The sequence below is a fragment of the Belonocnema kinseyi genome, chromosome 9, assembly GCF_010883055.1.
Source record: "Belonocnema kinseyi isolate 2016_QV_RU_SX_M_011 chromosome 9, B_treatae_v1, whole genome shotgun sequence".
Classification (NCBI taxonomy): Eukaryota; Metazoa; Arthropoda; class Insecta; order Hymenoptera; family Cynipidae; genus Belonocnema; species Belonocnema kinseyi.
In genome coordinates, this window is record NC_046665.1 from 80,229,601 (window position 1) to 80,241,434 (window position 11,834).

General features: G+C 27.4%; 1 protein-coding gene across 2 annotated transcripts in view; it reads left to right on the plus strand.

Moving 5' to 3' along the window:
• The first annotated feature begins 5,672 nt into the window (after window positions 1-5,672).
• Window positions 5,673-11,834, plus strand: part of LOC117180142 (uncharacterized protein C05D11.1-like) — a 31,271-nt gene continuing 25,109 nt past the window's right edge. For both annotated transcript variants that reach the window (XM_033372485.1, XM_033372484.1), the window contains exons 1-5: window positions 5,673-5,852; window positions 7,939-8,180; window positions 8,322-8,490; window positions 8,567-8,730; window positions 9,047-9,571. In XM_033372485.1, coding sequence (XP_033228376.1) covers window positions 5,675-5,852; window positions 7,939-8,180; window positions 8,322-8,490; window positions 8,567-8,730; window positions 9,047-9,571 — 1,278 coding nt within the window. In that variant the 5' untranslated portion in view covers window positions 5,673-5,674. The remainder of the gene's footprint in view (window positions 5,853-7,938; window positions 8,181-8,321; window positions 8,491-8,566; window positions 8,731-9,046; window positions 9,572-11,834) is intronic.

Genomic DNA, 11,834 nt, shown 5'->3' on the forward strand with positions numbered 1-11,834 from the left:
TCACATGAATTCATCTTCGTTACCAGAGAAAAAATACATAAATTCATATTTTTCTAAAAACTTTTTCTGAAGGTGTTGGGGATACCTCTGTTTATCCTAATTGAACGTAATTTGTTCTATTAAATGAAAAAACAATTTATTCTAAAGTGAATATTAATCTTGATTTATAGATCGAGCCGTCAAAGTCACTGCGTCGAAAATTATCAACGAGGTGGCCCAAGTAAAAAGAGATGGAGGCCAGATGGTAGACCATCTTTTGGTCGAATTGATCTATAAGAAAGGTAGTTAAAAATCATTGAATTTTTAAAATTTCTTGGGCCTTCCTATGCATCTTATTTCGTATCTCGGTTAGATACATTGAAACGGATTAAAATTATTTCAAATATGGCCAAAAACAACGTTCGTTTAATTTCGAACACGCCTAGCTTGAAATAATTTTGACTGAAAAGTTCTTACCCATCATAGTTTTTTTCTGAAAATGCTTTGAGGATGACTCCCGAGTATTTTAAGCCGCAAATTTAGCCAGGTTATTAAGTATATTTTCGTTTAAATCCCTAGAAATGGAATTTTTATTGGTATGAACCCTTTAGTTTAGAATTTAAAAAAAATTGTTAAACATCATTTTACATTCAGAAGGCTTTAAAATATTATAAAACAAATGCAAAAAGTCAGTTTTTTTAAAATTATTCCTTCTAAGTGCATTGTACGCCTAAATAATCACAATAAGAATTAAGTTTACGAAATTCCATGTACAGTTTAAAAAAAATTAATGTTTCATCTTGAATTGTTATTTTAAATAATAATTGTTCATTCCTTAAATAAATTTTAATTCTCAGAATCCGTCGAGTTTGCTTCGTCAGCAGAAGTTCCTTAACAAATTATTGACACGTTTAGAAACAGAGGAAGGCCAGAAAGATGGAAACAATTCTTTTCTGGCATAGAATGCTTGACTAAATCAAAGTGAGGCCTTAAATTTATGAACCAATTATGCCTAATTTGAGATTTATGATTATTTTCGCGTCATAAGGATTTGACTCTTTTTTTCAACAGGTTAAAAATTATCTCTGACAGTGAATTGATAAAAAAACTAGAATAAATTGCATTGAATGGTTGTATAACAGGTTTAGTATCCGTCGAATCAGCTTACATGGTTCAGATTATTCCTTGTATCAAGGATTTCTGTCACCCGTGTGTGGCTCCTTTACATGTATATCATCAATATCTTACCCAATTGAAGGTAATTAAATCTTTTCTAATTGCGAATTTTGCAGAAATGACTGTCTTTTTTAAAAACCTCAATTATTATTTTCCTACTTTAACAAGAATTTTTTAATTTTTGATATGATACCAATCAATGTTTTTGCTAATAAAAATAAGGTGATTGTAATTACATAATTTTTAAAAATTTTATAATAATATTTACCTCATGCAATTTTCAAATTAAAATATAAAAATAATATTAATACATATGTTTGCATTTATAGTATCTATTATCTGAAATAATGGAAAAGAAAAGCAAGTATTATATTTTAGATATCTTGATATCTTTGATATCTACTTTATAATTAAATTATAAGATTGGTCTATTAAAGACAAAAAAATCATTTTTGAATAATCATCTGAAGAATAATATGATAATCTGAAAAATCTTCTGATTTTTTTTATTAAGCACAACAATTTTAACAAAAAAGACTAAAAAATTTAACACTACATTTTTCCAAGCTGTAAATATTTCTTATTATTCAATGATTTTTGTTTCCAATTGGGCACAAAATTTGGCGACGTCTTTACGACATCGTTACGACATCTTTACGACATCCTATGTCCATGTCGGTTCGGTGTCTGCGATATCGTAAAGACATCGTCAGATCACACGACTTATTTACGATATCGTAAAGACACATTAATAACATGGACATAGGATGTCGTAAAGTTGTCGTGAAGATGTCGTAACGATGTCGTAAAGACGTCGCCAAACTTTTTGCCCACTGGGTTGATATAAACGATATCCGTGATTAAAAATGTTAACATAACCTTAAATACTTCAAGTTTTTTTTAAATCTAATGATTTTTACTCGAAATATCAATTTCCGGTGTAAAACACCAACATAATCTAACATTGTGAAAAAGTTTTGAATTTCCTTTGCAATGTTGGAAATGTATATATTTTTCCAATGATGTAATGCTAATTTAAAAAAATAAAAAATGCTATAATCTCTGAAAGAAAACACTAACATATGATCTAAAAAATCTTTAACTTTTTTACAATGCCAACATTTGATCTAGAACAACAACGTAACCTAAAATGGTTAAAAAATCAAGCATTTTCTTCAGAATCTAATGATTTTTTAGTACAATTTTATTATTTTTTTATATTTTATATTTTGATTTTATTAATTTAAAAAATTTAGTTATTTCATTTTAATTAATTTTAGTTTCTGTCAACAAAGGAACACATTTTGAAATTTTTTAAGTTTATAAACTGTATTATTTTAATAAAATTTCAGTGGATTTAAATTTCTTTATTTTTGTTTTCAAATACCAGTTTTTGGTGAAACACATTAAGATATAACCTAGAATTATAGAAAAGTTGTAAGTTTTATTTGAAATCTAATTTCTTTAAATTAAAAATACCAATCATGTCCGACGACATACACTGACAGAGGGTCTTAATGACTTTAAAAAAATTGTAATACTATTTTTCAGCAAGTCACTAAAATTAAACGTGTATAATACTTTAAATAATTTACTAGATAATTTGGAAGTTTTTATTTAACCACTCGTATTTTGTAATTTAAAAGAAGATCCTCTTTGAAAAAAAAATAATAATTTCCCAAAAAAGAAAAAAAATTTTGGACAAAAATAAACAAGGCATAATATAATAATGATTTAATATTGATTATTTTTAGACGGAAGAATTAAAAAAAGAGAAGGAAGGGGATTTGATTGGATGCCTTCTCATTTTTATTCCCTCTTTTTTTATTTTTGTTCACAAATTTTTTTTCTTTTTTATAGAAATTTCTTTTTTTAATTCTCCACATTGACTTGATTATTGGACGTTAGGTATTATTTTAAATTTTATTTTAATCTGATTTAAATTTCTTAAATTTTGAGTATATTTTTGTTTGTACTGGAAGTTTTAAATTTGACAATTTATCCTGGATTTTTGTAATGCATTATTTTATTTCAGGTAGAATTATGATTTGAGGATCTACAACTCTGTCGAGGAAACTTTCCTCAACGATTAATGAACCAGAAAAAAATTAACTACGTTTCATCCGTTTTCAAAATATTTTTCCACAACATATCTCTCTGAATCGAGTCTAGATTAATTCATTGTTCTATACAATTTTTTTGAATTTGTATGTGCATTTCCACGTGGTTGGACAAATTCACGTGGAACTTCAACTGTGCAAATCATATCAGTTTATAAAAGAGATTATTCTCAATTTGATACGTATTTTTTTTAATTTCTGAAGGGTTGCCAAACTATTCATTAAAATAAAAAATATACAACATTAAGTTTCTAAAACTGCCAGATTCAATGGCCAATGTTTTTGGAGTGTGCTTGTATGCTATTTTCATAAATTTTTCAATTTTATCATTTTTTCCAGAACTTGAAATTTGAAAAAATGTTTTTCATATAATAACACAATTTTTTCGCGATTCTAGAAAAATCATTATGGAAAATCACTATAAGAAACTCTGTACAGAAGTAAATAATATTAAAATATTGAAGGAAGTGACATACGTCAAAAAATAGAGAAACTGCAAACAAATGATTTATTTATTTACCTATCGTAGGATAAAAAATTATTTCAAAGGATTTCTACAGATTCCAACCATTTCAAGATGTACGAAGGAACTTACAAAGTTGCAAATGATTTGAACGATTTTAAGTCATTTAAAAAGATTCCAAAAAATGCCAAGGGATGTCAAAGAATTTTGTAGGATTTAGAAATACTGTCCTTTTACCATTATTAATGTTTCCCTGAATCTTTTCCGCTTTTTTAAAACTTTTATTTTTAAATATGGGAAAAATGTTTGATCTTAGGACTGGCTAAGTCTGGCGGTTTGATAAGTGAAATGAAATTTCAAGGAACTCCTAGAGATTGCAAATATTGCAAGGGTCGTCAAGGTATTTTTAAAGAATTTCAAAACAACTAAAGGATTTTATTGAATCTCGAAGAATTAAGAAAATTTCGAGGGACTTTAAAAATAACTAGGGATTGAAATGGGTTGCTTTTTTATATAATTTTAACGAATAATTTGATTTTTATTTATATATAAAAAGTGATTTCTATTTATTTTAAAGGATTTTTATTTATTGTTAAATATATATATATATATATATATATTTCAAAAATCCAAAGAATTTCAAGATATTAAAAAACAATATCAAGGAAAATCAAATAAGTTTCTAGTATTTCCAAAGATTTTGAAATATTTCAAAGTATTTTACTATATTTAAGGGATTTTACAGAACCTTCAATGATTTCAAAGGAATTATTGCATTTAAAAAGATTTTAGGCTGATTTCATAAATTCCAAGAAAATTCAAGGGATTTCTAGAGAAATTTGGATTTTTTTACAAACATTTCGAGAGATGTAAAAGGTCTTTTTTTAGAGACATTAATACATTTTAAGGTATTTCAATGAATTTCTAGAGAACTTTAGAAAATAAAATCAATTTTATTTGAAGGGATGTGAAAAAAGTTACAAAATTTCAAAGCGTTTTAAGCCATTTTAAATGATTATAAAGAATTTAAAGAGATTCAAAAAAATTCAAGAAATTTCGAAAATTTCAGGGTATCAACAAATTTTTGTAGTAATTTCAAAGATTTTAAGCTTGTTTCTAAGGGATATTCAGAGAACTTTAGAAAAATTTTAAGGTATTTCAGGAAATTTTACAAGATTTAAAGGATTTTATTGAATCTTCAAAGATATTCAAATATTTCAAAAGTATTTAAACATTTCTAGGAATTTGAAAGGTTTAAAATGATTTCTAATTATTTTAATGGATTTTACGAATTCCAAATATTTCAATGGATTTTAAAGGATTTCAAATAATTTTTAGAGAATTTTAGAGAATAAAATCCAAATATTTCAAGCAATTAAAAAAAATTCCACAAGATTTAAGGGATATGATAAAACCTCCAAGGATTTCAAAGATTTTAGAGAGAATTTTAGAAATTTGAAGGGAATTTCTAGAGAACCTAAAATCAGTGTCCTATAATATTTTTTCATGCAATTTTGGCTGAAAGTTGCTTTTGATCCTTTCGTTTTTCCTTTCGTAGATCCAAAGATATTATCTTTGGTTGATCTCAGTTTTTTTAATTATGCAATTTATTTTTCAGGTTTTTTAGCATACTATATATTATTAATTATAATATAGTAATAATAGTAACTATTAGTAATACATTATATTTTGAGCCAAATCACAATAAAAATCTATAAAAATATTTTTTGACCATTTTATAGCAACATTTTAGTAAAAAAATTTAAAGAAGAAACTCCAAAATAATAATTAAGAAAATTCCATAAATATAAATAAATAACTCTGTCAATTCTAGTAAGATTTTTACCTCATTACATCATCCCTGTTGTTACATTCCGATACCAATTAAAAATTTTTAAATGATCACATAGTCCAGCCCCCAGGAGCAGATTCGTTAATGACCATTACGCGCGCGAAAGATTCCATTGTGGACAACATGAGTGGTTTTAAGTTAATTTGTTCATATAAATCCAATAATTCAATTAACGTACACAAATATACATCAATTAATACCGGGGTTACCGTGTATCTTGCCGATGTCGATGGTCCCGTTGTTTCCGGATACTTTTGTATTCGTAAGTAAAAAACATGCAAACATAACCTAACTTTTCCAGCAAAAACTAAACAGCCTGTTTAGGGAATTATATGCTACTTTTCCTTATTTAACAAATAAATCAATTAAAATTCTATATTCTTATAAACTAATTTTCTTTACTGGACTTCGAAAAAACCAAGTTTTCCCCTTATTTGTGATGATTTCTTTTTATTAATTAAAGAAATTTGTAAAATCTTTTGAATTTTCACCGATATTTTCCTACTAAATTACCGGATGCCATTTTATAACATACTTCTGAAAGAGATGTATCATAGTCATCAGAAAATAGATAACACCATGATATTCTTTCTAAAAAAAATTCGCCAATTTTTATTCATTCACGCACAAGACTGGTTAGAATTGCGAAATTTGCCCAGAATTGATAAACGTCAAAAATGTTCTTTCTTGTACCCCGAATTAGAAGTCGGGTTATCTATTCAGGAAGGATGCCTCAATTCTACCCTTATTATATGTACACCTATAGAATTTCGATATTTTCCTATTTAAAAACTTTAAAAATCACCATGTTTTATATCCCGAATTGTAGGCCGGGTGAGAAATTTCAGAAAGACTCCTAAAAATAGCACAGTTAATAATGTTAAAAATAGCCAGTTAAAATGTTGATATTTGACAATTATAAACCCTCAAAAAGTTCCATTTCGGAAAGACCCCTAAAAACACCCTGATGTACACCTAAAAATGTAAAAAATGGCAGGTTCGAATTTCGATATTTGCCAATTAACACCCCTTTAAAAATCTTTTTTTCGTGTTCGAAGGCAGAGTGAAGGAGAAGAAGGCAGAGTGAGTTTTTCGGAAAAAAAAACCCTAAAACCTGCCCTTGATTTCTGGACACTTAAAATGTTAAAAATTACAAGTTAGAAATTCTACTTTTGCCATTATTGTAAGAAAATAATTAAATTTGGAAATTTTATTATTCAGTACATAAGAATAAGCCTCTAAAAATGAGTTTATTAAATAAATTGTTAGAAGTGGTATTCTTTAGCATCAAAAATAACTTAGACTATAAATATTGGTTATCTTAGTCGAAAATTGGTTGTGTATACAAAGCCGGTACCGGTGAAAACAAAATTGTTGGTACCGGTAAAAAATGACCGGTACTAACAATTTTTTTTAACTGTACCGATGTACCGTTCGGGGTTCGGCCAAAATTATTTCTCTGAACAATCACAGGGGTTTTTTACCTTTACGGACAATTTTTTTTACCGGTACCGACAGTGTATACACTTCACTTAATTGATTTAATTAATTAAATTGTTTTAAAATAGAAAATAATTTTTAAAAATTAGCTGTTCAGAAATGAAAATTGTTAAAGAAATGAAATGGTTAATAAAAATGTTTCTCAAATCTTTAAAATATCGATGAAATCTTTCCGACGTCTTTTTAGATTTTTTTAGAATCTTCGAAATATTTGCGAAATAGACTGAAATTGTTGTGAAATCGTTGAAATATTTTCGATATCTTTGAAATCTTTGTGAAATTCATTGAAAAATTTGTGACATCATTTAAAGTCTGTGAAATTTTTGGGAAATCATTAAAATCTATGAAACAATTCCGACGCATTTTCAATATTTGGAAATCTTTAAAATATTTACTAAATCTTTGGAAAATGTTGTGAAATGTTTAAAATTATTGTAAAATGTTTGAAACCATTGTAAAATCTTTTTGAAGTCATTGAAATAGTTCTAAAACCTTCGAAATCTTTGTGAAATCTTTTTAAATATTTTAAAATCTTTAAAATAGTCTTGAAGTTTCTGTGACATTTTTTTAAATATTTTAAAATTTGTTGAAATAATTGTAAAATCATTACGAAATACTGGTGAAATATTTGAAAAAAATTTGAATTAATTGTACTCTTGTGAATTTTATAATATATATATTTATTTATAAAATAAAAATTTTTATAAAATCTTTATGAAATCTTGAAAATAATTTTAAAGTGTTTGACATTTTTCTAAAATGTTTGAAATGTTTGAAATCTTAAAATCAGGTTTATACTCAAAAGAGTAAACAACCACTCGAAATTACTTCATATCTGATTATTTCAGCGACGGAAGCCTTTGATGACGATGGATTACCTCACACCCTGGAGCATCTCATCTTCATAGGGAGTGAAAAATACCCATACAAGGGTGTTTTAGATTTATTGGCGAACCGGTGTCTTGCATCGGGTACTAATGCCTGGACTGATGTTGATAATACTTGCTATACTTTGAAAACTGCTGGTTCCGAAGGTTTTCTCACTTTAATGCCTATATTTCTGGACCATATACTTTATCCTACTCTCAAGGTAATTCTATATCTATAGAAAATACCGTCACATAATGTTAAAATAGAGCAATAAATAATACAAATTTATTCTGAACCTTGTATAAATTAAAAGAATAATCTATCAGAACCTTAGTAAAAGAATAGATCGTTCTTTTTTTAGAACGCTGCATACATTACGGAAGTCCATCACATCACAGGTGAAGGTGAAGATGCAGGTATAGTTTATTCGGAAATGCAAGGCACTATAAATTCTGGAGAACGTCTTACACACACGGAACTTTTAAGGGCTGCTTATCCGGGAAAATGTGGATACAAATCTATTACTGGAGGTAATTTACAAAGAAAAATAACCCAAATTTTAAAATCTTCAGTAAGAGTAATGTAATCATTTATTTTCTTTTCTAGGCAATTTGCCAAATTTACGAGAAAGCACTTCCAACGAAAAAGTAATAAATTATCATAAGGAGTTATACAGACCAGAAAACTTGAGTATTATAATAACTGGTCAGGTGAAACATGCCGATGTCTTTAAAGCGCTTCAACCATTCGAAGAAAAAATCATTTCTAAGGTATTGCCCAAAACAATTTACGAAGAAATTTAACAATTATTTTATGACCTCTTGAATTTTATTACCGAAAGCCCCATAGTTGAAATTCTAAAATTGGAAAATTTGCACAATTTCTTATCTACATTTTTAAAGACCTTAGCTTCCAATATTGTCCCCTTTTCTTCAATTTTAAGGTTTAAATGCAAATTTTGGATCTTAAACCATGGTGAAAAATTTGTATTCATTTCCTAAATTTTAATTTCATTAAGTCTCAAATGTTCGACTTTTCCAATTCGTTGATAAAAAATAGGAACACTAGTGTTTTTTTAAAATTCAGGGTCCAAGGGGTCCATTTAAAAGGCCTTGGCAAGATGAAGTTTCTCCACTGACTGAAAGTGTCGATTTGGATGTTTGTTATCCATGTGATGATGAAGACAATGGTCTGGTGATTGCTGGTTGGCGAGGACCGTCTTCTATTCACGAATTTTATGATCTTATGGGATGTGTTCTACTTTTGAAATACCTAACTGATACTTCCGTTAGTCCTCTGCAACAGGAATTCGTTGAGATTGATGATGCTTATGCGAATAACGTTGTTTATGGTCTTTATGAAAATTCCATACCACTCTTCTACCTTCAATTCGAAAATGTCCCAACGGCGAAGATTCCTCTGATTAAAGATCTTCTAAAGAATGTTTTAAAAAGCATTGCATCCAAGGCGGATGGCATCGACATGAAGAGGATGCAGACTGTTATTTATAGGTACATCCTGGAGGCGCTGAGTTATATGGAAAGTTATCCTCACGACACTGTTTCGGATTGGCTTATTGGTGCTGTTCTTTTTGGCAATACTGAAGAAGATGTGAGTTTTTTTTTCTGAAAAATTTCATTTACTTAAGCCCGAAGGGGCTAATTAAATCTGCAATCTAGAATCTTTGAAATTTCATGAAATCCCATGCAGTTAATGAATCTTTTTTCGTCAATTTCAATTGATATAACCGACGTACGTTTCAACCTAGTTGCAGGTCTTCTTCAAGGTAAACCTAATTTAAACCTAATTTAAAATATTTTAACAATATGTAATACATTGGAAAGAATTAACCAATTTTATTTAAAAAAATTGTATTGTGTATAAATTTACCTGTCAATTCTGATATTAAAATCCAAAAACAAGACATTTAAATTGTGCTTTAGTCCTTACAAAGGAGCATAATTTTGAAGTGAGCCAAATTAGCTAATTGTTAGAAGTTAAAATTTTTGTTTGTATACATTGTATCAAATTTAGTAATTGAAGATTTAGAGAGAAGGGCTCTTGATAGTTTAACTTTTACTCCTATTCTTTATGAAAGGTACGTAGACGATATTCTAGCAATTGTTCCTACTGATAAAATAGATGAATTCATTAAGACTTTCAACAATATGGAAAATTCAATTAAGTTCACGATTGAAAAAGAGGAGATTAACTCTATTTCTTATCTAGATTTATTAATTATTAAAACTTCAGAAGGAAATTTAATAAAAAATTGGTATAAAAAAGCGTCTTGGTCAGGACGTTATTTGAATTATAATTCTCGTCATTTATTTTCTCAAAAAGTTGGTCTAATTAAAGGTCTTATTGATAGATGTGTTAAATTAAGTAATATTCAATTCCGTTAAGAAAATTTAAATCAACTAAAAATTACTCTTTTACATAATAATTACCCATTCCAATTAGTAAACAAAATCATTAAGGAAAGAATCCATGAAATTTATAATAATTCATCTAAAAATAAAAAATGGATTGAAACTTATAATAAATATGATCGAAAGGTTTCATTTCCTTATATTGAAGATCTTTCTGAGCGTCTTAGAAGTGGTTTAAGAAAATATAACATTAATGTGTATTTTACAAACAACGACACTCTTAATACGTTTTCTTTGTTTAAAAATAAAGACAAAGATAACAATGAAAACTTATCTGGTTTAGTATATATGATAAATATTAAAGGTTATAATAAGATTTATATTGGTGAGACGGGTAGGAGATTAAAAACTCGTATTTATGAACACAAACGGGATTGTGAATTAGGGAATCAAAATACTGGTTTGTCACAACATGCATGGCAATTTGATCACTATTTTGATTTTGAGATTAATAATATAAACATTTTAGCTCGTCAAAACAATGCTCTAAAAAGAAAAATATTAGAGTCTATTTTCATAAATAAATTTATTAAACATTCCATCAGTTTGAAAACTGGAATATTAAATGTAAATAAAATTTATCAGACTATTTTATAAAAAATGACTTATATATAAATTATTAAATAGAATTTTTAAAAAATTTTAAATTCAATTTACTTTGGTGAACTTTTCATTAAATTTTCTATTTTAAAATCGGCCTATCTTAATTACTCATGTAAAATTGACTTTATTTTTTATGTATTCGTTAGTTCATGTTTGTCCTTCCAAACAATAAGTAACTGTTGTCGTTAAAATTGATCTTAAAATGTAGTAAATATGATATAATTTGGAGCCTATTTTAATTTTGAGGCTTCAAATTTCAAAGTTTTTGTGTGTTTTATTTATATATAAAAAAGGACACTTCAAATTATGTATACATAAAAAATTTAACTTCTACAAATTAGCTAATTTGGCTCACAAATTAGCTAATTTGGGTCTGAATCCATTGTTATTTATATTAGACCGTATGACCAGAATAAAACGCAGTCTCTCATTAATTTCGAAACATTTAAAAAGATTTCAAAGATTTCTGGGAATTTTATAGGATTTCGAAAGATTTGAAAGCATTTTTAGATGATTTTTAACAATAAATTTAATTAAGTTTTAAGGAATTTCTAGGGATTGTAAAGATTTCTCGGAATTGATACGGTGTTGTAGATGACTTTAATGATTAATGTCAAAGAATTTATAATAATTTTGTAGGATTTCTAAATATTTCAAGAAATTTCTAAAGAAGTTGGGAAAGTAATTTAAATGAAATGAAATTTCAAGGGATTGTTAGCGATTCCAAAAGCTTTTTGTATTTACGAGGGTAGTTCAATAAGTCCTTAGAATGACCAACAAATGGCGCGCGAATCGCTCCAAATCATCTGTTTTCAGTCAGCACCACTCCCGACTAGATA